This window comes from Podarcis bocagei, assembly GCF_964188305.1.
Source record: "Podarcis bocagei genome assembly, chromosome: 11".
Classification (NCBI taxonomy): domain Eukaryota; kingdom Metazoa; phylum Chordata; class Lepidosauria; order Squamata; family Lacertidae; genus Podarcis; species Podarcis bocagei.
The window spans coordinates 39104953-39130201 of NC_138136.1; the positions used below are offsets into that span (position 1 = coordinate 39104953).

A 25249-nucleotide genomic window follows, 5' to 3' on the forward strand; every position below is an offset into this window, starting at 1 on the left:
AGCATACATTATTCCCCATAGGTGATAAAAGCATTTCACTAGCAGATCAGGTGGCACTAATCATATAAATTAACTAACATGGATCATAGGAACAGAGGAAACTGCTTTATACAAAGTGAGACCATTGGATCCAATTAGCTCAGTACAGTCAACACTGTCTGGCAAGGGCTCTCCACTATTTCAGACAGAAGTCATAGAATCATAGAATCATAGAGTTGGAAGAGACCACAAGGGCCATCGAGTCCAACCCCCTGCCAAGCAGGAAACACCATCAGAGCACTCCTGACATATGGTTGTCAAGCCTCTGCTTAAAGACCTCCAAAGTAGGAGACTAGGAGTCTCTCCTAGCCCTACCTGGAGATGTCAGCGTTTGAAATTGGGACCTTCTGCATGCAAGGCAGATGTTCTACCGCTGAGCTATAGCACTCCCAATGAGTAATGCCAACTCAATTCTATTTAACTGTATTATGTATCAATTTGGAACAATTAAAGAGCCTATGAAGGCTGAGCTTCTTTCTTTAAAATCTCTTGGAAATCCCTGAACAAAAACAACATAGGTACAGCTAACATGAAATAATAAGAGCAAGACTTACCTGTTTGTTTCCACATTTATGACCTTGATTCCCAACATTGTCCCATAGAGCACAAAGTGTCCAGTTTCATCAAAAATGATGTTAATTAGCCTGACAGCATCCACTTTTTCCAGCTCCCGCTCCACAGCCATACGCCGACCAAATTCCATGTCAGGCAGCTGTTGTCTCATTTGTTGCAGCTCAGTAAACATCTACAGAAACAAGACACCTACCTATGATATGTATATAACTTGACTTGGATTTATTTTTAATAAATTCTGTATAATGCATGTTAATTTTTTTCTGTAAGCTGCTTTCAGACATATAATGAAATGGTTATAGGTTCAATGAATAAATCAATATAGCCCACCAAACACAACACCTAAATTCATTCTTATTTATTAATTTATTTTGCAGTAGGCTACATTGGTTTTTAGTTTAGTATAGTTTTAGCTGCAAGGGTTTAGGAATGTTGGCAGAATTATTTTCATGGAGATGCCACATCTATTCATGTGCTCTGTTCATGTGCAAAGGAGATTGAGTATGCACATAAATGCTGTGTTAGCACATAACTCTAAGCCATGGTTTGACTTAACCATGATGTGTTCAAAACATAAGTATCATGTTGTTGTTGTTTAGTCGTTTAGTCGTGTCCGACTCTTCGTGACCTCATGGACCAGAGCACGCCAGGCACTCCTGTCTTCCACTGCCTCCTGCAGTTACAAGTATCATAGATGAGCTAATAAAACATGACTTATTTCTCCAAAGCTTGGTTTGTTTTCCAGCTGCTCTTGCCTCTGTAGATTTACAGTGGTGCCTCGCAAGACGAAAAGAATCCGTTCTGTGATTCTCTTCATCTAGCGGTTTTTTCGTCTTGCGAAGCAAGCCCATTGACAGATTAGCGGATTAGTGCTATTAGCGGCTTATCTGCTGATCGGATCAGCTGATAAGCGGCTTAGAAAAGGGGGGGGGAGAGGAAAAAACCCAGCAGGAACTCGCAAGACATTGTCGTCTTGCGAAGCTAGCCCATAGGAGATTCGTTTTGCGAAGCACCTCCAAAACTGAAAACCCTTTCGTCTAGCGGGTTTTCCGTCTTGCGAGGCATTCGTCTTGCGGGGCACCACTGTACAGCATTTAATATGAGATGCTCAAACAAGCCATTGTTAAGCATGGTTAAAATATAACATCAAACCAGAATTAAAACAAGCCATGGTTTATAAGCCACAAGAATTCACGGCTTCACATCATGGTTTCTTGCCACAAAAAAATTATGGTCACTCTGCTGAGTCACATTTTGGCTAAACAAAACACAGTTTAGTATTATGTGCTAATGAGGTCAATTTATGTAACATACAACAATGTTAGTTACATGTGTCTTTACACAATTAAAATACATACCTCAACATGTATAGCAAAATGTTGGCAATTCATATATTGGATGTGGCATCTGACAAGGTTATAGTAGTTAGACAGTTAAGTAATGTGAGTTGAAGCAAATTAAAAGTAATTAGTAAAAGTAAAAGTAAAATTTGATTAGAAAGCACAATAAAAGTAATTCAGTTAACATTTGTAACAACAGTAAAGTCTTCTAAAAATACCATTTATTTTTTCCTTGATTGTTAACTTCATGGTATCCATTTTTATCAGAATCCTTATTACAGTCTATTAGCCCACATACTCTTAGGAGTATAACTAAAAGAAGAATAAATTGCCAGTGTAGTAACAATGCTAAACAGATATTGCAATGTAATGCTGAAAATATTCCTTTTATAGAGGACGATTTGTATATATGTATTTCTCATCTGTGAAAGAAATAAAAAAAAATCATCTGTACTGGCAAGTAACTGAATGTTGAAATATATATATACTTACACTCAAAGATTCATCGAAGACCCTCATCAGTTTCCCAGTCAAAAATCTGAAAATTCGGACTTTTCTGTCAGAACCAATAGTAGCCATTTTTTTGCCATCAGGGGAGAAGCATATACTAGTTAGGTATGCTTTACACTTAGCAAATTCATATAAATCAGTGTCTGTTTTATATTCCCAATTCACATTTTTGGGAAATTTGTATTCATGGCGAGGCCCAGTCCAGTATTCAATCATTCCAGACTTGTCAGATGATACTATGACTTTATAGACAGAGTTCAGTCGTATCTGAGTAAGAGGCGATGTGTGAAGCTTATCAAAAATGTGAAGTGGCTGATTGTTTCCTCGACCATCATATATGAATATTTTCCCAGTACTCTTCTCAGACGCTGCAACTGAAGATATTGCATCTCCTGGGCAATACACCCATTCACACTGGCCAGGGTAGTAGCTAAAACAAAAAGAATAATTGGATTGGCATGATTTTAGGAATATAGATTAAATATTTAAATTCAATATTATAAATACAAAAGCTAATAATAATCAAAACATATGGAATAATTTTTCTCCAGAATATTTTGAAATATTGCTTTAACAAGGTTTTTAGGCAAAACATATTATTTCCTACAAGATGACCATTTCATTAACAAATATTATAATAATTCCTATTCTGTAGAGCAATCACTTTCATTTTATTCAGTTCATGAAGCTATTCTGTTTAGCCTACATGAAGCTACACAGTCCAGCATGAACTGTTTGGTAACAGACATTTTAAAAATCAGTTTAGCATTTTGCTAACTATACTTGCAACCCGTATCTATGCAGCTTTCTCAGAAGTAATCCCCACTGTGTTAAATGAAACTCACTCCCAAGTCACATGGGGAAATCCTGTGAACACTCACTTAATAGAAATTCTCAGTAAATCACTGCACAGGATTGGACTGAAACAATAAAATCCTAATCACGATTGGTAGGTAAATCCCACTGACTACAGTGATATAAGTAAGCATGATCTTCATCGGGTGTGTTGGGACCTGCATGTGGAGGACAGCATTCTAATCTAACACCTGTGGCATCACCAGCATTTTCCATTGTGTTTAAAATTTCTCTTTTTAAGAGAGAGAAACAAGAATGGCAGGACATAAATTCTCTTTCTCATACAGACTACAACAAGGACCGTCTCCCACACACATATGCATGACCTGTGACATGAACTCTGAAGAACACATAAGAAGTTCACAGGTACTGTACATTAATTTTCCCCGCTACTTTAATGGAGGTGGGCAGCTCGGCACATTCATCTTTTTCATGCAAGACTCCACCTGAACTGACATGCGTTAAGTAGAAACTCTGGGTGTGCTTTGCAGCACTTGTAAGGCTGTAGAAAGAGAGTAATACTTATTTTTCTTCAATGTCTTATCTCAAGGAATCTGAATTCAACAAAATAACTGCAACTTTAAAATAGGTACTGTAGTTTGCTTTACATTTTTCCTGATAAAAGTCCCCCTCACAATTCATTATTATAAGCAATGTAATGCAACCCTGTATTTGCTTGCTGTATACTTTCCTGTTCTTTTAATAAAAGTATGCCAGCAATTAGACATGTCACCGTTATTTGTGTACCATAATCAATCACAACCAATTACCTCTCAGACAGAAGTATTCTAAAGCACTAAGAAATCTACCAGGACCATTAAAAAAGAAAAGTGACTTACCCAAGTTTCAGCATGTTGATCATATCAAAGTTCACCACATCAAAAACCTTCATTGCTCTATCATCCCCAACAGAGCAGAATAATGCACCTTCTGAACTGCCAGCAATGCTCTCGATAACACCTATTGTGAGCAAAAGAAAGGAAATAGTCTGCTTCCAGAGAATAAGTTCTCTTCATTTGAGAAAAACATTGAACAAAATCATAATTGCTATATAAATGCTTCAGATGGAATTATGTCACAGACTAAAGCTGCAGGGACAGATAAAGTACCTTTGAACTCAGTAGGATTTATTTCCAAATAGTCATGTATAAAATGGCCCTAGAAGGCTGGGATTCAAAGATCACAATATGGACTGAGAGCTTCTGCAGTCTTCTGGTCTCAGTTCTCCATATAGTATCTGATTTGATATTGAAAAGCCGTTTTTCAAGAAGGGTTTTTAGGTGATTCCAGGGCTTGAAGAAGAGAGAGCTCAGCAGCCCAGTGCATACCAGCAGCAAATAGAAGACAGGACTCCTGCACCAGTAGAAGAGGAAATTTCATCAGGTGCTGCTTGTCATGCAAGGTACACCAGCTGAAATGTCTTCTTCTATGCAACTTTTAAAGGCACAGGAGCACTGTCTACCCACTGTCATCTGGATACCCTACTGGTACATTTCACAAAAACTAATCACTCAAGCTAAGTAACTTTAGAGAACCCAATATTTAAAATATGGTATGGATTTTTAAAGTGTGCTATAAAGCATATTTAAATGATGAAATAATAATATATTCTTTTTGAAAAAAGAAAAAGAAAATACCAAACACAGTAACTTACCTAAATGGCTACGGAAATGTTTAACAAATTCAATTCCCTCTTCTACTTTCTTCCAGAATTTGACATGTCCATCGTGGCTGGCTGTTATTACAAAATCAGTCCTGCAGGTACAAGCATATAACCTTCATATTATAAAAGAACCACAAACCTAGATCTCTGCTTCACTAGCAATCTTTCACAGGAGTCTGCAGCTTCTGGATAGTCTGGGAAGCCAAATCACAGGTGCAGTCATTGGACACTACTTATTCCCCAAAGAGAGGGAAGAGATTTAATACAACATGCTGAACCTGAGATGCTATTCCATTTCACACTGGGGTTTACAAGGTCACTTGGGCGAGTCTCCAAAGCATATTACAACATGGACTGTCTCAAGTCCTCCTACAGAGTTTGAAACTCTAGAGATGGTTCTTACAGTTGTGCCACACTTCAGAGATGCTCGAAACAGACTCAATGCAACAAAGATACGTCGCAACTTTCCCCCTTAAGCTTGGAGCTAAAAAGCAGGATGAGCTATGCTGCACTTATAGAAGCATAGAATTGTAGCATTAGAAGGGATTCCAAGGGACATCTAGTCCAACCCCTTGCAATCCAGGAATTGCAAGATGCAATTCCTAAACATACATCCGGTCCAATTCTACAATACTTAAAATAGAAAAAGAAAAAAAAGACTTACTTAGTACATACTACATGTGTGATGACATCTCTGTGCATATAACTGCGTTCATACATTGAAGCACTGGGGAGATTATCCAGGTAGACATGTTCAAACTCAAGAACTATAAATAAAGAAATATTGTTTCCTAAAAATCGTATTCCATTTCAAAAATGTTATTCAAATTATTTTGATTTAAAAGAGACCAAACTGAACAAATTTCTCTTTCAATACTGTGGTATGAGAACAGCTGTGTAGCTGTATCATAGTGTTATATGTGGCTTGATCCCAACACAAACAAGTGTACACATAACTGTAGCCCTAGCTGTCACACAAGCAGCAAAATTGTGCTTGGACTGCACTACTTCAGACTGCTCACATGACTTAAGTATCCATAAGAATAAAGCTGAGTGAAACTGAGTGAAGGGATTGTTTGTGTGCATGCATGTGCACACAGAGATACATTTAAACATGTGAACCCGCACCTGTGCCACTTAAAATGAATTTTAAAATCTCCAGAACATCTGGGGATACATAAAAATGCATGAAGCGGTATTTAAGCCACAACAGTACAGGAGAAGGAAATTCCAGCCCAGTACGCTATTATTTAACTTGTAACCTAACTCAAACCACAATTACTGAGAAGTAAGCACCAGTGCTTTCAGTGGGACTTACTGCCAGGTAAGCATGTGCGGGGACAGGGACAGAGACGTGGGTGGCACTGTGGTCTAAACCACTGAGCCTCTTGGGCTTGCCAATCATAAAATTAGCGGTTTGATTCGGTCCCAGCTCCTGCCAACCTAGCAGTTCGAAAGCATGGCAAAATTGCAAGTAGATAAATAGGTACTGCTCCGGCGGGAAGGTAAATGGTGTTTCCGTGCGCTGCTCTGGTTTCGGTGTTCCATAGTCATGCTGGCCACATGACCCGGAAAAACTGTCTGCGGACAAATGCCGCCTGTAAAGCGAGATGAGCACTGCAACCCCAGAGTCATCTGCGACTGGACTTAACTGTCAGGGGTCCTTTACCTTTACCTTTTTAAGCATCACGTTCAGAACTGCTTCACTCTTACGGGGGATGTCATGAAAGGCAGAGCATGTCAAGTCAGAAGCGTCAAGAGCGCAAAGGAGACATAACAGCTGCACCTCGCAACGCCCTGAACAGTTAGTTACGTACAGATCATGACCACCGAGGCAGGTATCCGCAAGCACAGTGCCCACACTGGGCAGCAGGTAGCCTTGGTCTGCCTGCAACTCAATTTAAACACGTCTCCAAGGAACGTGCAGCGAATCACCCGACACCGGAGGCTCCGAAGGAAACACGAGGAGGGACGAAGTGCTGAAGAAGAGTCGCCCTGTCCAGCGAGGCTGACACCCCGCTCCTCGCCCCCAGCCCTTACCTTTCCTCTTTTTCACCTGCACAGCCTCCCCAGGTAAAGGGCCCACCCAGCGGTCTCCTTCCTCTTCTCTTCCTCCTTCCTCCTCCGACCCTTCCTCTCCTTTCGCCTCGCCCTCCTCTCCCTCGCCGTGCCTCCTCTTGCGCGGCGGCTCCGCGGACGCCATATTGACTCTGCTTTTCCCCGGCGCTGGGTAGTGACGCGCTTGGGAGCGCGCCGCCCGCGACCCTCGCCGACAGCCAATGAGAGCGCAGCCCGCGCAGGTTCGGAATGCAGAGGGCGGCGACTCGGACCGAGCCGAGGGGAAGAAGAAGGTCGGCGGCGGCACCGGCAAATCGCCATGGTAATGTCAGGAGTGGGCGGCCATCGGCTGCTGGGTCTGGGCGAGCCTCCGTCAGGGAGGCATCCTTTTCTTCCGTGGAGGCGTCAGGGGTCGTGAGGCTGGAGCTTGTTTTCTCCTCCTCCACTAGAGACAGATGTGGCTGAATGCCCGTCTCTGGGCAGCAGCGCCTAGAGGAGGGCGGTTGCCCTCAGGTCCCACGGGTGGGCTTCCCAAGGGCACCTGGCGGGTCACTGGGGGAAACCAGATGCTGGACTGGTTTGGTCCAAAGGGACGCTTCTGAAGGTTCTGGTTAGCAACTGGTTTTACTGGGGAAGACGTTTAAGGTGAGGGTTGTTGTTGTTGGCATCCATTGTCTAGAGAGAAACAATGGAGTGAGCTTCCGTGGGTGAAGTCAAGCCACTGGAGAATCACAGCTCCTGCTGTGGCTGCAGAAACCGGTAACTCGTAACTGTTGCCCCCCACCCCACCCCTGTGTTGTTTTTGCTGTGCTAACGGTACCAGAGTGACCTCTCGGGGTGCAAGCCTGGGCACTGTGTATGGAGGTCCTGGGCTGCCCAGATGACAAGACCCCTCTCTGGACCTCACAGATGTGGTCCAAAGGAAAGGAAAGCAATACATTTGACATCAGCTTGGCTGCAGGAGTTGCTAGAAAGAGATGTACAACTTGTCATCCAGCTGTTTTGGGGGCTCCATTCCGGATTTGTGTAGAGTTTACTCCTTAGCCTTTTCTTCTCCTGAAGATGTCTCACAAGGCAGCGGGTACGAACCTTGCCTTGGGATTTAATTTAACAGCCTTTCTCACAAATGTGTATGGCTTGTACCATTGATGAATTAATGCTTTATTTATTCAAGTCCATATGTTTCCACAGATCTGTTCCTAAGGGCAACAGCAAACAATTTGGTCTCTAGATTTTCAAAATTGCAAGTCTGTCTCATTATTTATATTAAGGTGTTTTACATACTGTGTTTCAAAATGATCTTTACTGCTGTTAAGGGTGTTGTTGAAGATTTTCATTCTTTGTTTTGGTACTTTGTATGAATGCTGGACTCCCGGGAAAAGACACTGGGATGTTGGGAAAGACTGAGGGCACAAGGAGTAGGGGACGACAGAGGATGAGATGGTTGGACAGTGTTCTCGAAGCTACTAACATGAATTTGACCAAACTGCGGGAGGCAGTGGAAGACAGGAGTGCCTGGCGTGCTCTGGTCCATGGGGTCACGAAGAGTCGGGCACTACTAAACAACAACAACATGAATGCTTTACCTCTCATAAGTCTTTCTTGGCTTTGGTAAACTAGTTTTGCTGATCAAAGCTGTTAAATAATTAAAAGAAGACAGTCTTAATGTTGTTATTTTAGCATTGTCCTTGGAAATCAAAAAATTCCTGCCTGAAACATTTCTAATCATTAGCAACATATAGAATCCAGCTTAAAAATGCTAGGTGCTTGCTCAGTTTTGAAAAGTCTCCATCCCACTCTAGAAACCAGGTTATGTTACTATTACTTTTGTGAAATCAGACACTTCATAGATGGAGGTTTTATTTACAGATTCAACATTCTCTCTCTCTCTCTCTCTCTCTCTCTCTCTCTCTCTGTGTGTGTGTGTGTGTGTGTGTGTGTACAGAAACAAGAAAGGTTCTACACCTTGAAGACTAACAATTTTATTAGGGCATAACATTCTGCAGACTAGAGTCCACTTCATCAGATGCATAAATGTTTTCAGGATACCCACTGCAACTGATAGTACCTTGCATTTGAGTTCAGTGGAAATAGAATTTCCTCATGTTAAGTATGCTGAGAAACCTGTTATGCTTATGTCCTCAAATTCTCTGTATTTAGAGTTGCTTTTTACTATTTTATTTTTATGTAAACTATATACTGAAGTTTCTAAACTGTATAGGCCAAGCCTGTCCATGTGGCTGTATCAGAGAACTATGTAATTCTGATCAGCTATGCTTTCACAAGCTGCCAAATTTAGACAAAACAAAGGCACCAGCTGTTGCAAGCTTGTTCTTAAAGGATAAGTATGAAAAAAATTAAAGATGATTTTTGGTCATTGGGGAATAATAGATCCCATCACTTGGTCTTACTTTTTACAAGCATTGCTTTTGTCATTGTGTGCAACTTGTGCACAGCTGAAGACCTGTGTGCCCTCAAGGAAGGCACATTGACTTTATTTGCTCTGTTTTGGACTTGCAAACTTGTGCTTAAACATAATTTCTAGATTCATGATGCAGCTGCTAGCTTTCAGTTAGTTATTTGGCTCTGTGGTCCTATACAACTGTCAGACTACTGCTCATAAACTGTTCTCTCTTTTTTTTGGTGCTTCACGGTGTGTGTGTGTGTGTGTGTGTGATGCTGTTTTAAACCATTTCTATACCACCTGTTTATCAGTGATTAAAGCAAGTATGGAAACAATGTTATTCATAGGCTGAGAAAAATACGATGAGTCTAGATGAGCAGCAAGTTCCCCCAATGGTCAGCAGCACATTACTGAGTTCAGAAGGTGCCAAAGAACAACTCATACAAGATTGTGAAGAATTTTGGAAACAAATGGAAGAGGTAATGAGCAATATCCTATTGATGAATACTGTTACAGCAGTGATGTATGTTGATGTGATGAATGAAGTGGCAGGAACAAATAACTAGCAATAATGCTGTATTTTATTCCTCTATTTGCAATGCTTGTACATGTGCCTAAGCATACAGCAGACACCAGCTCTAGAAAAAGTAAAATGCAGATAAAAGTAGAAAGAATTTTTAAATGGCTTTTGTGGATGCCAGTCCTCCCTTGTCTTTCATGTGTGATAAATGAAATGGAAAATTAAATAAATTAAATATAAGACCAAGCAAAACCTTCAGTCTACCACATCTAACCAGCACAGCTCCATTAATGAAAACCTGTCAAAAATTTATAAAAGACAAAGGGTGCAATGAGGAATGCAAGGACAATAGAGGAAGAGACGTTATTGAAGACCATAAAGTGAGGGGCACCCTAAAATTGCTGAAAATTGCTTGGTGTCATCAGTTGTACTTCTAAGATACACAATCCAAAGTCAGTTATTCTTTAGGCCTCATTTATTTCAAAGGGAGAGAATTTCACTAGTTCATAAATTCTCAAGTTGAAATCAAAGAGAATACAGTATAACTGGCTGGATGGTGTGTCTTCAGTATCTTGAGTTCTAATGCTTTTAAATGTTCGGAATTGTTGGTTGGTCTAAGGAAGGGGAAAACAAGCACAATGTAATATAATTTTATTTCTCTCCTTTCTTTATAACCAAGTGTCAGAACAGATTAACACTTCAAGAAACAGAAACACTTTCAGATTCAGATCCCAAGGTAAGGATAAAGTTTCAGAACTGTCAGTGAAAAAGCTTTCTATGCATGGGGGACCAGATTTAAAACATTTCCAAGCCAGTTTTTTATGCATGTACACATTTATTTAGATATCTAGCCCAGTTTATCTCAAAGATGCAACAGTGGCTTGAAGAAAACATGCTTTGGATGCATTAAAAATTTTAAAAAATGGTTCAACAACCAGCTTAGCCATAACTACCAATGAAAAAATTATTCCCAAATGATGCTGCTGTTTTTAATTTGAGTAAATAACCAAAGAAGAACTAGGACAAACTAAGGATTTACTAGTCCAGATAGCTTTCCTGCAGTTGCCTGCCATATGCTTTGTGCTATTGAACAAAGGCAATAGCATGCCCCTCTCTGCCCATATTATGCCTTTGGTATTAACATACAGTTATATCTCGGGTTACGAACGCTGCAGGTTGAGCGTTTTCGAGTTGCCAACTGCGGCGAACCCGGAAGTACCAGAACAGGTTACTTCTGGGTTTCGGCGCATGCGCAGAAGTGCAAAATGACATCACACACATGCGCCGAATCGCGTCACACACGTATGTGCACAGGTGCGGCGCTTCAGGCTGCGAACGCTGCGGGTTGCAAACGTGCCTCCCGCACGGATCACGTTCGCAACCAGAGGTATGGCTGTACTGCTTTTAAACATCAGGGCACAATATAAATCCATCATGACTAAGAGCCATAAACATAGCTGACACAGCAATGCAATAGTTGTGTCAACTAGTGACTGCTAATGTTTTGAACAGTACCTGTTGTGACACAGGCCTTTGCACATACCACAACAGCTAAACATGTGCTAGAACTGTGTTTGGCCTTGTCTCCTCACTCCACCCTGGTTCTCACATGGCTGGTGATGGAAGGAAGTCTTGAACATGAGCTAAATGGAAACTTGGAGAGGGCTGCTGGAAACATAATTGAGTGCATGGTGCATTGTGGTATAGGTGAAACTGCATCATAGAATCTATGACTTTGAAACCTTTCCACTAACAATAATTAGTGGAACTTGTTCCAGTACAAATAAATAAATAAAGTTTACACAACTTTTCTCCTTTGCTAGATGCATAGGCTGCTCCTTTAGTCCTTGCAATCCTGCACTTTCCTCCATGGAGAGCCTCAGCCTGAAAAAGCACCACACAGTGCCACTGGCAGTGGCTGTCCCAGGTCAAGGAACAAAGGCGGCTCCTGGCACTGGGGAAGGTTCTGTGCCAGACAATATTCTCTGGTGCTTTTCTGTATCAGAATGTGTTGTTCTGCTCATGATGAATATTCTGTTAGAGAATGGGGTTGGGAAAGTGGTTATACACCATTATTTGGTTAAATGTTCCAGTTCGTACTTCTAAGTGGCCTGCTCTTTATTCAAGTGTAATAAAACATTTTTAAAGTACCTTTCAACATTTGCTATGTATTACAGCTTTCCTTGTTAATGAAAAGGGTGAAGGCTCTTTCAGCGGAGCTTTACCAATGGCAGAAGAGAAAACCAGACGGTAAGGCTTTTAATCTAAATATTTTTCAGAATTTTAAAGCCAAGGGGTATGAAACCTTGAATGTTCAAAGTGTCCTGGTTTCTATGGAATCTACAATCTTACCACTTCTGTTATCTGTTGTGTACCATTCTCCGTAATTTTAGGCCTTCTCTGTGTTTCTTGATCAACTTCATGCTGTCACTTTTTTATTTTTTCTTACTCTCTGTTGAAATCTATTCTTCCAAATGGCCTATCTTGACACTCCTGTAGTACAGCAGCCAATGACAACAATCTTTCAGAAATGACACACATGTTGTAGATGGAAAACATACAAATTTTGAGGTTTTTTAGGTTAGAAAATATTTGAAGCACCAGTCTTGTGTTTGCAATATCTCAGATATCACATGCTTTTATATAATTGGGTATGGACTATCACTTACAATAACTGGTTGAAGACTAGTCTTATTGCACACAGTGGACTTTGCAGTGCACTCTGCCTCCTGTTTCTAATTATGGTCTATCCAAAAGAAACCAAGCATTTGTTGCAGCACCTACAATGCCAATCATTATTGATGAAAGTTAATATCAGGAATATTATTTTAATCCTGTGTAAATTGTAAGGAAGAATAATTCTGCATGAATAATGCATCCTGTAGATCATTTGGCCAATTCCTTAAAAAGAGAGCGTGAGAGTCACACTACTAGGAACCACGCTTCATGATTCAAAACATGATTCAAAACTTTGCGGCAACCAACATTGCAATATAATGGCTCAATTAGCAGGATTGGTATTATTATAGGTGAATCTTAAGAGCAACTTTAAGAACATGTAAAAACATTACCCAGGCTACAATCCCATATACAGTGGTACCTCGGGTTAAGTACTTAATTCGTTCTGGAGGTCCATACTTAACCTGAAACTGTTCTTAACCTGAAGCACCACTTTAGCTAATGGGGCCTCCTGCTGCTGCCGTGCCGCCGGACCACAATTTCTGTTCTCATCCTGAAGCAAAGTTCTTAACCTGAAGCAATATTTCTGGGTTAACGGAGTCTGTAACCTGAAGCATATGTAACCCGAGGTACCACTGTACAGTGGTACCTCAGGTTATGAACTTAATTCATTCCGGAGGTCCATTCTTAACCTGAAACCGTTCTTAACCTGAGGTGCGCTTTCACTAATGGGGCCTCCTGCTGCTGCCTCACTCCTGGCACGCGATTTCCGTTCTCATCCGGGGCAAAGTTCTCAACCCGAGGTACTACTTCCGGGTTAGCGGAGTTTGTAACCCAAAGTGTTTGTAACCCGAAGCGTTTGTAACCCAAGGTACCACTGTACTCTTACCTGGCTGTTAGTTCCATTTAGCTTAATAGGACTTGCATCTGAATAGGCATGTTTAGGATTGTATGCATGCAATTCTAGAATGGAAAGTCCTATTAAAGCTTGTGGAGCTTAGTCCCAGGTAAGTGGGTATAGCATAACGGTTTAAACAAATTAGGTTAAGCAAAGATAAGACGTAGTTAAACAGCAAATGTTGTTGGTGAGACAAAGAGTAGTTATTTATCCAGTAATTACTGATACTTGTTTCAAAGTCTTGCAGAATTGTTACTAGGCTGCAAAGTATTACAATGCAGCTCAAAATGTGCTTTATTCTTATGACGGACTATCTCTACATGGTTTAAATTGTGCTGATTTTGTGTTAGTGACTTCGGTATTGCTAGTGAGCACCTTATAAACCAAGGGTGGGGATTCTGGCCTCCCAGGGGGTCTAAATTGGCCCACAAGGAAATTTCCCCCAAACCACATCCACCCATCAACTGGCATAATTCATGATATCAACTGATGGGTGGGAAGTTAGAGTTAAATCCTGTGTTGGTTGTGAGTACCTGTTCCCATCAGGGAAGATGTGCAGGCAGCCAAACTGAGCAGGATTCTATGGAAAGCCCTTCCTGATTCAGGAAATGGTTTGCATTGAAACCCTTGCTAAAATGAAGAAAACTTCATTTTAGCAGCACCTGCACCTGGTGTCATTGTGATGTCAGGTGGGTGGTCCTACTCACCTGTCAAACTGAGCTTGCAAGGCCATTCCTCACAAGAATCTGGACTGTGGAGCCAAAAACATTCCCCATCCGTTATAAACAAAAGGTCCAATATAAGGAAAGTTCTGCTACAAAACTTCACAAATGTAATGCTCTGAACATGGAAGTAACGTCATCAAATGGGTTGTTACAATATAGAATTTAGTAGGCCTCAGTCTACGACTTGGCTATTTTAGTGCCCTTATGCACAGACAGTTGTGTGAACAATTGCTGGCAATGTCTGCATTTGTTTCAGTCTTTCCAAGTAGACCCCAACTTAGAACAGGGCACCTCAGACCTGTGGCTTTTGACTGTGATATTTTATGTTGTTTCCTACTAGTTACCCAATAGGATCACCATATGTTACACAGCCTGTGGGCCCCGTGTCTCTAGATTTTAAGGATGCTGGTGCTTGCCAGAAGATTCAGCACTAGTTGGTGGTCTGTGTCCTTGTGTATTACCTTTATGTCCTTCTAACATGATGCTCACAGTGATATACACAAGCTTCCCAGGTGTTTTCCCATCTAGTTCCTGAAACTTCTATAGCTTCAAAAAATATTTTACATCAGGTGCCTTTTAGGAGGTTTTTGGCCTAAAGGCAACATAGATATTCCCCAGCAATATTTAGTGGATTTTATTGACATTTCTAGGTTGTGCCAATGCTAACTTCTTCTTCATATATTAAAATCTTCTGCTGAAAGCCTTAAATCTCTTGAGGACATCTTTGAAGGGCTGTGTCCATCTGTTTATCCATTCAGCCTTGAATGTAAGCACTTTTCCATCATTGTTTTTCGCTAAGGCTATTTCTGGCTTTGAAGTTTCCACAAAAAGGTTACATTTGCTTTAGGGCTGTAACTTCCAATATAATATTATTATACGCTAAGCGTGTAAAACATAACTCTTGTAAATTTTCTGTGCATCGATTTTTGCACTTTCAACGTTTCTTTATTTTTTTCCGTCAAGCATCTTTCTTTCAGTACAAACGATAGACTAAAGAGATAGCTCAATCAGTAGAGCATGAAACTCTAAATCTTAGGGTCCTGAGTTCAAGCCTCACATTGGGCAAAAAGATTCCTGCTTCGTAGCGGGTTGGACTAGATGACCCTTCCAACTCTATTTCATAGTATTTATTTCATAAAATCGTAAACAGCTATAGTACAGCTTTCTGAGAGCAAGCCTACCAGGCAGAAGGCATAGTGGTGGACAAACTTCTGGGATAGCACTGGTGGGCAAAAGGTGCTGTTGGTAGGGATTGTAAATCCTTCTTTCCCCCACCCCTTTGAGGTTTTTAAGTGTTTTTTGTTTTTTTAAAAAGGATTTTCCTTCTCACTGGGAAAAATGGGAAAGTGTGTCCACCTTCCCACCAAATATTGCTAGAATGCTGTTTTTGCTCATAGTTTTGCCCTATTCGCTGTGTAGCGCTTACCTTTTTGCTGTTGCTGTAGGGATGTCTTCACAACGAGACCTCTGTCTGCAAGAATAGATCTCTCTCTCTCTCTCTCCACCTACAGAGAGGGAGCTCTGCACAGTTCAGTAGCCCCTAGGGCACCCTTCCTGCAACCATAGGATTGTAGCCTTCAATCGGTCATTGTAGGCTGCTGGTTGGTCTTAAAGTGGTTTGGATTCACTAATAAGTTTTTTATGAGATGCTGCTTGCTGTTTATAGAATTCATTCTATGTGGACTTCAGCTCACTCTGTAATATGTTATGTGTAGTAATCATAGCATTGGGTCTAATGCTGATGGTTTCACTCAGAGAAATGAGATTTGCGAATATGTGTTGTTTTTAAAAGTATGGCAACTTGTGTTTTTCAGTACTTCCTGTGAATCCAGACGTTCTGACAGCATTAGGAAGACACCAGGTATGTCTATTAAATTAGGGTGAGCTGGTTGTAACATCTTGAAAGTATTAGTCAGACAATTAGATATACAGGTAACTCACATCTTAACATTTATTTTACTTACGTGATTGCAGCTTTGTGCGGGTGGGGGTTAGATAAATAAATAAATGGAGAGCAGGGGAAACCCACTCTCCATATATTTATCCCCCCCCCCACCTGTGCAAAGCTGTGGTTGAAGGCTTACCTGGCAGTGCTAGGGCTCTGGCAACATCCCACTTAGAGGGCTTTGGGAAGGTGGCAGGACCTTTGCACCACCTCCCTAGAGCCAGGTACACAGCCCTCCACCTTGTGGGGGGGGGAGGCGGTTCTGGGGTTCCTGGCTTTATGTGTTTTTGTGGATACCTCGGGAACCAAACCCTCATGTAAGATGCAAGTTACCTGTACACTCAACTAGCTTTCCCTAAGATTTATATACTGTTATGTACTGAAGTTCTCACCCTGGGCCAGCAGGGGGATACTGTAGATAGTTTTCACTCAGATCCACATATGCAAATAAGGGATCAAAAGTGCCGTTCAGTGATTGGATAGTTACAGAAAATGGTTACTGTTGCGTTCTAGTGGAGCTCTATATAAGCAGGCTGGCTGAACCCTTCAGTTCAGTTCAGTTCTGGCCTGTGAATAAACAAGAGCTCTTTGAAGAATTGCTGTGTCGTCTGATATGTTCACCCACAACTTAACATATACCACCCTTCATCTGCAGATCTCAGGGCAGTTCACAACATAAAAATACAGGATAAAAATTCTGAATAAACATTAGGAAGAACTTTTTGACAATAAGAGCTGTTTGACAGTGGAATGGACTGCCTCTGAAGGTAGTGGACTCTTCTTCATTGAAGGTTTTTAAACAGAGGTTGGATGTCCATCTGCCAGGGATTTTTTTAGCTGCATCGGATGGGGTTGGGCTAGATGACCCTTGGGGTCACTTTCATCTCTACAATTTTATGATTCTATATGTCCCAAATTCACCTAATGTTAGGTCTGTACAGCTTGTGACCCATCATCCTGGCCATTAGCTGTGACAACTCTCCTGTCATTTAGGTAAGCAGCATAAATTGGAAGTTCTACCAAGGCACTAGTAGCTATAACATGCCGATTGTGAATTACATTTCACTTGGTTGTGTTTAGGCCTGCCTAAAACATCTTAACTAAGTTATATATTTGACATCAGTCCATAATACTCCTCTAAGTTTTATAGCAATAGCATCTGCAAATATTACTCTTTAATTCTTCCAGATCTGGGGCTAACAAGGAAACCTAGAATGTGTTAGTGATAGGATTTCAATATAAGGGTTGAAGAATTGCTATGCAACATTAGCTGGGAAGATTATTGTGGCTCCTCTGCTAAAATAAGCAATTATACTGTACCTAGTAAATGAATTCACATTCACATTCAAATTATAAAGTTTTTGGTTTAAAAACAACTTCTTTGCCTTCCTTTCTCTGGATTTGGTTACTTCTCAGCAATTTTATTCCACCTCTCATTAGAAAGGTCATGGAAGCAGACATGCTAATACATATTTTGTTTCAACAAAATGACTGGCTAACATCTTTGCCTTGAGAAAATGTTGCACCTCTTATATCATGTTTGATTTGACATTCTGCTTTCTGGACAATTGGCTTAAAAAATCTCAAGTTCTCATTCTTGTGTATGTGTGTAGAATTGACTCCATGATAAGAGAAGCATTAACATTTTTATTATCAAGATACATTTGAAATCTGCAAAATTGTACAAAAGGCATATAGATCATAATGTTTTTAATTGATTTTTATGAAAACAACTGACACTGCTCTGCTTAACCCTACTGCCATCGGAGCCAGAGGGAGAGGGAGGGCTCCAGAGGGATTCCGGAGAGCGGCCCGGGAGGGAGAGAAGCAGCACATCTTCTGGGGAAGGAAATCAGCGTAACACCAGTGGAGAAGGGGGGCAGATGGGGGAATCGGCGAGGTGGCTCCAAGACTCCTTGTCGGGAACCAGTGGGGAGAGCACAGGTCCTCCGATGCCCACACCCTCCCTTAAAACCATGGAGAGACCTGGTCTGAACAAAGACATTGGATTCTTATCTCATTATACATGACTAAGCCATTTTTCACCTTCTCACCCCTTGCCTTTTCCTGTAAGACCTATTGCAGTCGTTAAGAGTCATCAACAGGCTCATCTCAGCTACCTGCCAATCTCCCATTCCCACCACCCTTCTGAGTAATACCCCTCCCCACCTTCTCACTATATAGAAGGATCTGGCAACTTCTGTTTCAGTGTATCTGAAGAAGTGTGCATGCACACGAAAGCTCATACCAAGAACTAACTTAGTTGGTCTTTAAGGTGCTACTGGAAGGAATTTTTTTATTTTGACTGGGAACAGTTATGGACCACAGGTATGAAGTTTATGGCATGTAATGCCTTAAGAGAGAATTTAATGAAAATGATTTATAGGTGGTACATGACACCAGTCAAGCTTGCAAAAATTTACCATTTGCCCGATAATAAATGTTGGAAATGTAATGAGACTGAAGGTACATTCTTTCACCTTTGGTGGATGTGCCCAAGGATTAAGACATTCTGGGAGATGATCTACAATGAAATGAAAAAGGTATTTAAATATACTTTCTTGAAGAAACCAGAGGCCTTTCTCCTGGGCATGGTCGGCCAATTGGTGACAAAGAAGGATAGAACTTTCTTTATGTATGCTACAACAGCAGCAAGAATACTTATCGCAAAGTATTGGAAGACACAGGATTTACCCACCTGGGAAGAATGGCAGATGAAGTTGATGGACTACATGGAACTGGCGGAAATGACTGGCAGAATCCGAGACCAGGGAGAAGAGTCGGTGGAAGAAGATTGGAAAAAATTTAAAGACTATTTACAGAAACACTGTAAAATTAATGAATGTTAGAAGGATGCTGGAATGAAGTTATATGGCTTTAGCAGAAATGTTACAAAGAATTAAATAAAAATAGACTGTTAATGGGCCAAAGGGGAAAAAATAAGGTTAGATTGTGTTAAGATAAATTATAGGACAAAAACTGAGAAAGATAGAAAGGATTTGCTGAAATAGCTAATTGAACTAGAATACAAAAAAGGGAGGTGTGAGGAGGTCGTCGAAACAAGTAAATGAAAGACAAGATATGAAAATATTGGATGTGTTTTTAATTGTTTTTGGTTTTGTTTTGTTAAGATAAGCAGTGTTATTTTCCTTTTTTTGTTTCTTATGTATTGTATTGTTTTGCTTTGTTTAACTCTTTTTCTTCTTTTTGTAATTATTAAATTCTTAATAAATATTATTTTTTAAAAAAGAAAAAGATGGATGAGTACCTACTTTTCTGTGTTCGTATTTAAGCATACAGATAGTATAGTACTGAAATATAAGGCATACAAATGCACAGAGCACCACAGTGCATATATTTTTAAAGAACTACATTTCTATAAAGAGCACACTTATCTTTTCAGTTGCAGGAAGTAGACCAGGATCTTGAAATGGTGCTATCGACAATTCAAGCAAAGAACGAAAAATTGAAGCAAGACTTAGTAAGGTATGTGCTGGATTCAGTATTATCCTGGAACTGATTTGGCAGTTCTACAAAACTAATGTGTATTTGTCTACTGTTCTCCCCACATCTGTTTAAAGGGAACAGCAATGGTTGGAGGAACAGCAACAGCTAATGGACTGCCTCAATCAAACAGAGGAAGAAAATCGCAATCAAGTTGTAGTGTTTTCTGAAGAAAGGTATTCATAATGTTTTGCAGTTTTAGGAGCAGGAAACTATAGAAATTAGAATCATTCTACCTCTTAAGTGAGATGGGCGCACAACCCTAGAGTAGGACACGACTGGCCCGTACGGGCAGGGGTACCTTTACCTTTTTTACTAAGCGAATTGCATAATTAAAGTCTTTGGTGTGGATAATAATTTTTGTTTGCAAGTTTATCACTTTTTAAAAAAAGACTATTGCAATTCACCTTTTTTTTTTTTTACACCTTAGAGCCTTTCAAGAAATCAAAACCAAAATGCTGAAAATAAAAACGTATAAGGATAAGATCTTGACTGCTCTAGGCGAGTTCCTTGAAGAACATTTTCCTCTCCCTGATGATGGAACTACAAGAAAGAAAAGAGTATGGTCATTTTCACATTAATATTAAGCTAATAAGTCTCTGATGTGGGTGGCGCTGTGGTCTAAACCACTGGGCCTCTTGGGCTTGCCGATCAGAAGGTCAGCGGTTCAAATCCCTTCAATGGTGTGAGCGCCTGTTGCTCTGTCCCAGTTCCTGCCAACCTAGCAGTTCAAAAGCACGCCAGTGCAAGTAGATAAATAGGTACTGCTGTGGCAGGAAGGTAAACTGTTTCTGTGCACTCTGGTTTCTGTCACAGTGTTCCGTTGCTCCAGAAGCGGTTTAGTCATTCTGGCCACGTGACCTGGAAAGCTGTCTGTGGACAAACGCCAGCTCCCTCGGCCTGAAAGCGAGATGAGTGCTGCAACCCCATAGTCGCCTTTGACTGGACTTAACTGTCCAGGGGTCCTTTACTTTTACCTTTTTATACTGTCATAATGAAAAGCAATCATGAAAGTTCAAATGCTGTGCTTTTAATTCAGCTTTAATGCCCCAGCAGTCCCATTCCGATATATAATTGAGAGCATTGCTGTCTGAAGCCCTGCTGTCGCTAGATGCACTCACGCAATTTTTGAGCTCACCTTCAGTCTCTGAGCCTAATTCTCCTAGCCTAAAGTTTCCCAAATTGCCCACCTTCTACTCTTTCGGTATCCCTGGTTTTAGCTATTTCTCCATTCTTAGCTTCCTTCTTTTCAGTTCCCTATGCTTCTCGCCTTTGTGGTGTCAGTTTCCCTCTCCCCTTTAAGTCTTGCAGGCCATAGAAACTGGTGCTTCTCTACATCCTTCTTAAAACTCTTGCTGGAATCTGTGTCACCCAGCAGCTTATAGGTTGTGGTATCTTCAGTCCCATTCTGAGATATAATTGAGAGCAGAGTGCTTGCTATACCCCCCCCTGGTGGCCATAGCTGGCAAAGCTTTTGAAGTCATCCTCTCTATTTTCACTTTAAAGATTGTACAACTGGGCCTGTGCAATTTTGGTTTCTATAGTGTTTTAAGAAAGGTGGATATTATATAAAATAAATACTGAGCATTCATCTCATACCCACTTAGATATTTTCCTGAAAGAAATGGTATCTTTTTGTAGTAAGCTCAAACTTGTGTCTGAGGAAAGATGCATATTTATATTTTCTTTGGAAAATGTTTTTAAGCTACCTAGTTAACTCGACAGTTGAATGCAAATATAATTTAAAAGCAGCCAAGATTAGGGGAGAAACGGGAACCTGACAACACAGAGAATCTTTGTCTTCCTCACATACATTTAGAAATGATCATCAATACCCATTTGTAAATGACACTTTGAAATTGCCAAGATTGGAGGATGCCAAGTACTTGTGAACTGCCCAGAGAACTTCTGTTGTTGGGCGGTATGTACTGAATGTAAATAACCAAGTACTTCAAAACGAAAGGGCTAAAAAATAAGTGGTGCATACAAGAATCACAATTTTGTGGATGTGATCCTTGTGTTTTGTAATGCTGTTGTGTCACATTTGCATATCATGCAGAACCATGGTTTAGCATTATATGTGCAAGCAGGAACTGGCGTATGTGAGACTCAAGGTTGTACCCACATAGCGCTGAAGAGGACTTTGGCAGTTTCTGCTTTTGTTTTCACTGCATCTCTGCTTGTTGTTGTATTCAAACCAAGGATCATGGCATGGCTTATTACAGTCTCTGGTTAATTTAACATGTCAGCTAGAGTAATCATGGTTTCAATATGGCTCGTTGTGAAACTGAGCCAGTTTGTTACGAACCACAGTTCCCGGTTTGCAGACACCAAGAAACCACGATTAATTGAAACCGAAGGTTAACACTGCTGAAGTCCTTCTGATCACACAGGAAAGGGAAGTAAAGAGCCCATGGCTTGGTCAGATTTGTTTCAGCTCATGCACATCACACTAAACCATTCTTTACTGCAGGATAGAAAACTTTCTCTTGTGTGTATCCTTCTGAGGGTTGCATGCCAGTGAGTGTGACCAGAGGTAAAATGGGCAGGGCCAGAGCCAAGAGTGGATGGAGCAACAGGTGTGACTCTCATATTTATATAGTCGGCTATATTCCAATTATGCAAAGGTCTGAGTTTCCAGCAGACCCATCTCTTCATCCAGGCAAATAAGTTCAAAGATGCATTCCAGCTAGGAAGAAACACTGCGGAAGGTGTGGAAAGGGACTGTCACCTGGGAAGGAGGTTGTAACCTGGGGAGAGGTTTGGAGCCTGAGGTTCCCAGCCCTGGTTTAGTGTGATGTACTGTGCTATTGTAAATTGTTGCAAGTCCGTGCATGTAAACAGACTTCTGTATTTTTGTGACCTGGTGAATGAGGAACTGTGAATGTAGATCAGATGTCCACTTACATGCGCCATTTGAGTGAGGATGCATCCTTATTTCATCACTTATCACATTCAAATGCACAATCTCACTGACATTCTTGCTCAACTACTTTTGCACAAATTCATTTTTTCAAGTCCAAAAGAAGAGAAATGCATTCAAAATCTTTAAAACTTCCCTCCCTTTGTTAAAGTGCATGCCTTAAATATGACATAGATCTTTTGTTTTGTTTCCTGTAGCATTCATCTGAAAAGCCAGATGTACAACTAATATCATTACATGAAATTTTAGAGGTAAGAACATTTGTTGTGTTTGCTGCAGGTAAAGACTGGGATGGATAAGTACCCAAATAATTACTCCAGGGATTGGTGAATGGTTTGGTCATGCTGTTTTGGGGGCCAGATGCGACCCATCTTGCCTGAAACTTCCCCCTCCCCTCTATTCAACTCCCACCCATGCTACAGTTGGGGTTGATAGGAGTCCAACAACATCTGGAGGGCCATAGGCTAGCCAATCATGCCCTGTTGTCTTCTGGGTCCAATTCCCAATGGTTATTATGACCTCTGGAAATCTAAATGGATTGAGCTCAACGTACATGGAAAGCTGCCTTCCATCTTATTCTTCCATCTTGCTCTCTACTTGAGCACAGACACCTAAATGCAAAACCAGCCTTAGACAAAGGTATTTTCCTGGTCCCTAGTGAAGAGCAGCTTTTTGTGTGGAATCCCCTTGGGCTAGATGATAACAATGGGCCGGGCACAGGCATGTCTAGTTATGCACAGTAGCAACAGAAAGAAGCTGTCTGCAACCCTTGAGTGCATTTGCATTAACTCAGGAAGGAAAAGTTGCACTAAACTGGGATTCTGTTCATCGCAGAGGGTCAGACTACATGGCGCTTGGGATCCCTTCCAATTCTACAGTTCTGTTCTCTGAAAGTGAAGGCTTTGTTCAAACTCATCTCTGCTTGTGCAGGTAGCACTAAACCATCGTTTAGCATTGCATGCACATGCAGCCAGTACGTCTGGCCGATCAAAGCTAACATTGTTTTCTAAATGTCATTCTCATTTTCAGAACCTTATCCACAAATTTAGTAACACACCACATGATCCATATGTATCAATCACCACTTCATTCTGGACTCCTTATATTGAACTTCTGCTGCGAAATGGCATTGCATTAAGACATCCAGAAGATCCAAACAGAATACGTCTAGAAAATTTCACTAATAGCAATATATAGTAAGATGGAAGTCATCGCCTGATCAGTAAAATAAAGTTAATTAGAAGGGGTGTAGCTGCTTGCTTCAGCTTGAGAAGATAGCACTTCTGCTGCTACAGATCTTTCATGCAGGTGCTCATAATGTTTCTGTAATGTTGGAACTACAGCACTCTATTTCAATGTGAGATTTTAATTAGTTCTTTGTTACTTTTACTACTATTAGCAAATAATATTTTATCCTGAAAACTATCCAGACCATTAAAATAAGAGACAAACCTAGGATTATAGGTGTCTTTTAGACTGATGGTTCATTTGCCTGTAGCTCTCCAACTAACTTCTTTTCCATCAACTCTCGGACTCCAGCATCACCTTAAGAGAATGCTGAAATAGAAAAAACGGTATTTATTCCTGGGATGGTATGCTGAGAAAAGGAAAACAGAATTTTGTATTTCCAAGTCACCAGGGATACATGCAATTCTGTGAAAGAAAGGCAAGGGAAACCTTTTGGAGATCTGCAGTCAGAATTTGTAAGATAATCTGTTTCAGAGTTACTTTTGCCATCTTGCTGTCTGCCCTCCTTCCCCAGCCCCAAGTCCAAGACCTTTGCAAGAGTGAACCTTTAGTATTGTTTCCATGGAAGTGGTCTATGATGAAATTGTTGTGCCAGATTTGCCTTTTAAATAAATTAAGTAGGAAATATTCAAAGATTGCAATTAATTTCAGGTCTCTTCCAGCTCCAGCTTCAGTAATAGTAGTAGATATTTATTTATACCCCACCTTTTTCCTTGACATAAACTCAAGTCACCTTACAGATAAAAATAAGAACAGCTGAAAACATAGAAAAGAAGCAATTTTTTTATATAAAATTAAACATTGATAGGAACACACACACACTTAAAAATAATAATATTAAAAACAAGTTTCTGAGCACTTTTCAAAGGAAGCCTCACATAGAACGCATTATTACAGTAATCCAAAGGGGGTGTAACTAAGGAGTGCGTCACTGGCCAAATCACTTTCAGGGTTTCCAGAGGTTGACATCTTCAATTCCCTTTTCATTTGATATAAGTGCCCAGTACAGTCATACCTTGGGTTGAATATGCTTCAAGTTAAGTGCATTCGAGTTGCGCTCCGCGGCAACCCAGAAGTAACAGAGCACATTATTTCCGGGTTTCACCACTCGCGCAGACGCTCAAAATGACGTCATGCGCAGAAGCGGCGAAAAGCGACGCGCGCAGACATGCCATTGCTAGTTACATTTACTTCTGGATGCGAACGGGGCTCCAGAACGGATCCCATTCATATCCAGAGGTACCACTGTACTATGCATGTTTCAAAGATATGTGGTTCAGAATTCTCTCACAATTTGAGTTCTGGACATAAAATAAGGGAAGTCGTATTCAACACACTTTCAAAAATTTGTCTGAATTGAAACTG

At 40.7% G+C, this 25249-nt stretch overlaps 2 protein-coding genes across 5 annotated transcripts in view; one reads left to right on the top strand and one right to left on the bottom strand.

Moving 5' to 3' along the window:
- The window catches only part of PPWD1 (peptidylprolyl isomerase domain and WD repeat containing 1), a 15375-nt gene extending 8175 nt beyond the window's left edge, over positions 1–7200 (bottom strand). Inside the window, exons 1-6 of one of the 2 annotated variants that reach the window (XM_081212912.1) lie at positions 7021–7199; positions 5645–5747; positions 4972–5072; positions 4157–4277; positions 2445–2892; positions 594–784 (exon numbers count right to left, since the gene is read on the bottom strand). In XM_081212912.1, the coding sequence (XP_081069038.1) occupies positions 594–784; positions 2445–2892; positions 4157–4277; positions 4972–5072; positions 5645–5747; positions 7021–7183 (1127 nt within the window). In that variant the 5' untranslated portion in view covers positions 7184–7199. Of the gene's footprint in view, positions 1–593; positions 785–2444; positions 2893–4156; positions 4278–4971; positions 5073–5644; positions 5748–7020 lie in introns of both variants that reach the window. The other variant, XM_081212913.1, reaches the window with a different exon arrangement.
- A 57-nt stretch (positions 7201–7257) lies between these two features.
- Positions 7258–24511, top strand: CENPK (centromere protein K). Of its 3 annotated transcripts, none has more exons than XM_081213183.1 (10): positions 7258–7360; positions 9790–9921; positions 10642–10698; positions 12140–12212; positions 16079–16125; positions 19613–19695; positions 19791–19889; positions 20144–20273; positions 22834–22887; positions 23666–24511. In XM_081213183.1, the coding sequence occupies exons 1-10, from the start codon at positions 7358–7360 to the stop codon at positions 23831–23833; spliced, it is 846 nt and encodes a 281-aa protein (XP_081069309.1). In that variant the 5' UTR covers positions 7258–7357; the 3' UTR covers positions 23834–24511. The 3 variants fall into 3 exon arrangements, with proteins under 3 accessions (XP_081069309.1, XP_081069310.1, XP_081069311.1); XM_081213184.1 differs by lacking the exon at positions 7258–7360 and adding an exon at positions 7382–7683; XM_081213185.1 differs by lacking the exon at positions 7258–7360 and adding an exon at positions 7681–7797.
- The last annotated feature ends 738 nt before the right edge of the window (positions 24512–25249 follow it).

Coding starts and splice junctions, on each gene's coding strand:
- CENPK (XM_081213183.1), top strand. Junction 9,922..10,641: donor TTTGGAAACAAATGGAAGAG/GTAATGAGCAAT, acceptor TTTATAACCAAG/TGTCAGAACAGATTAACACT. Junction 19,696..19,790: donor TTGAAGCAAGACTTAGTAAG/GTATGTGCTGGA, acceptor ATCTGTTTAAAG/GGAACAGCAATGGTTGGAGG.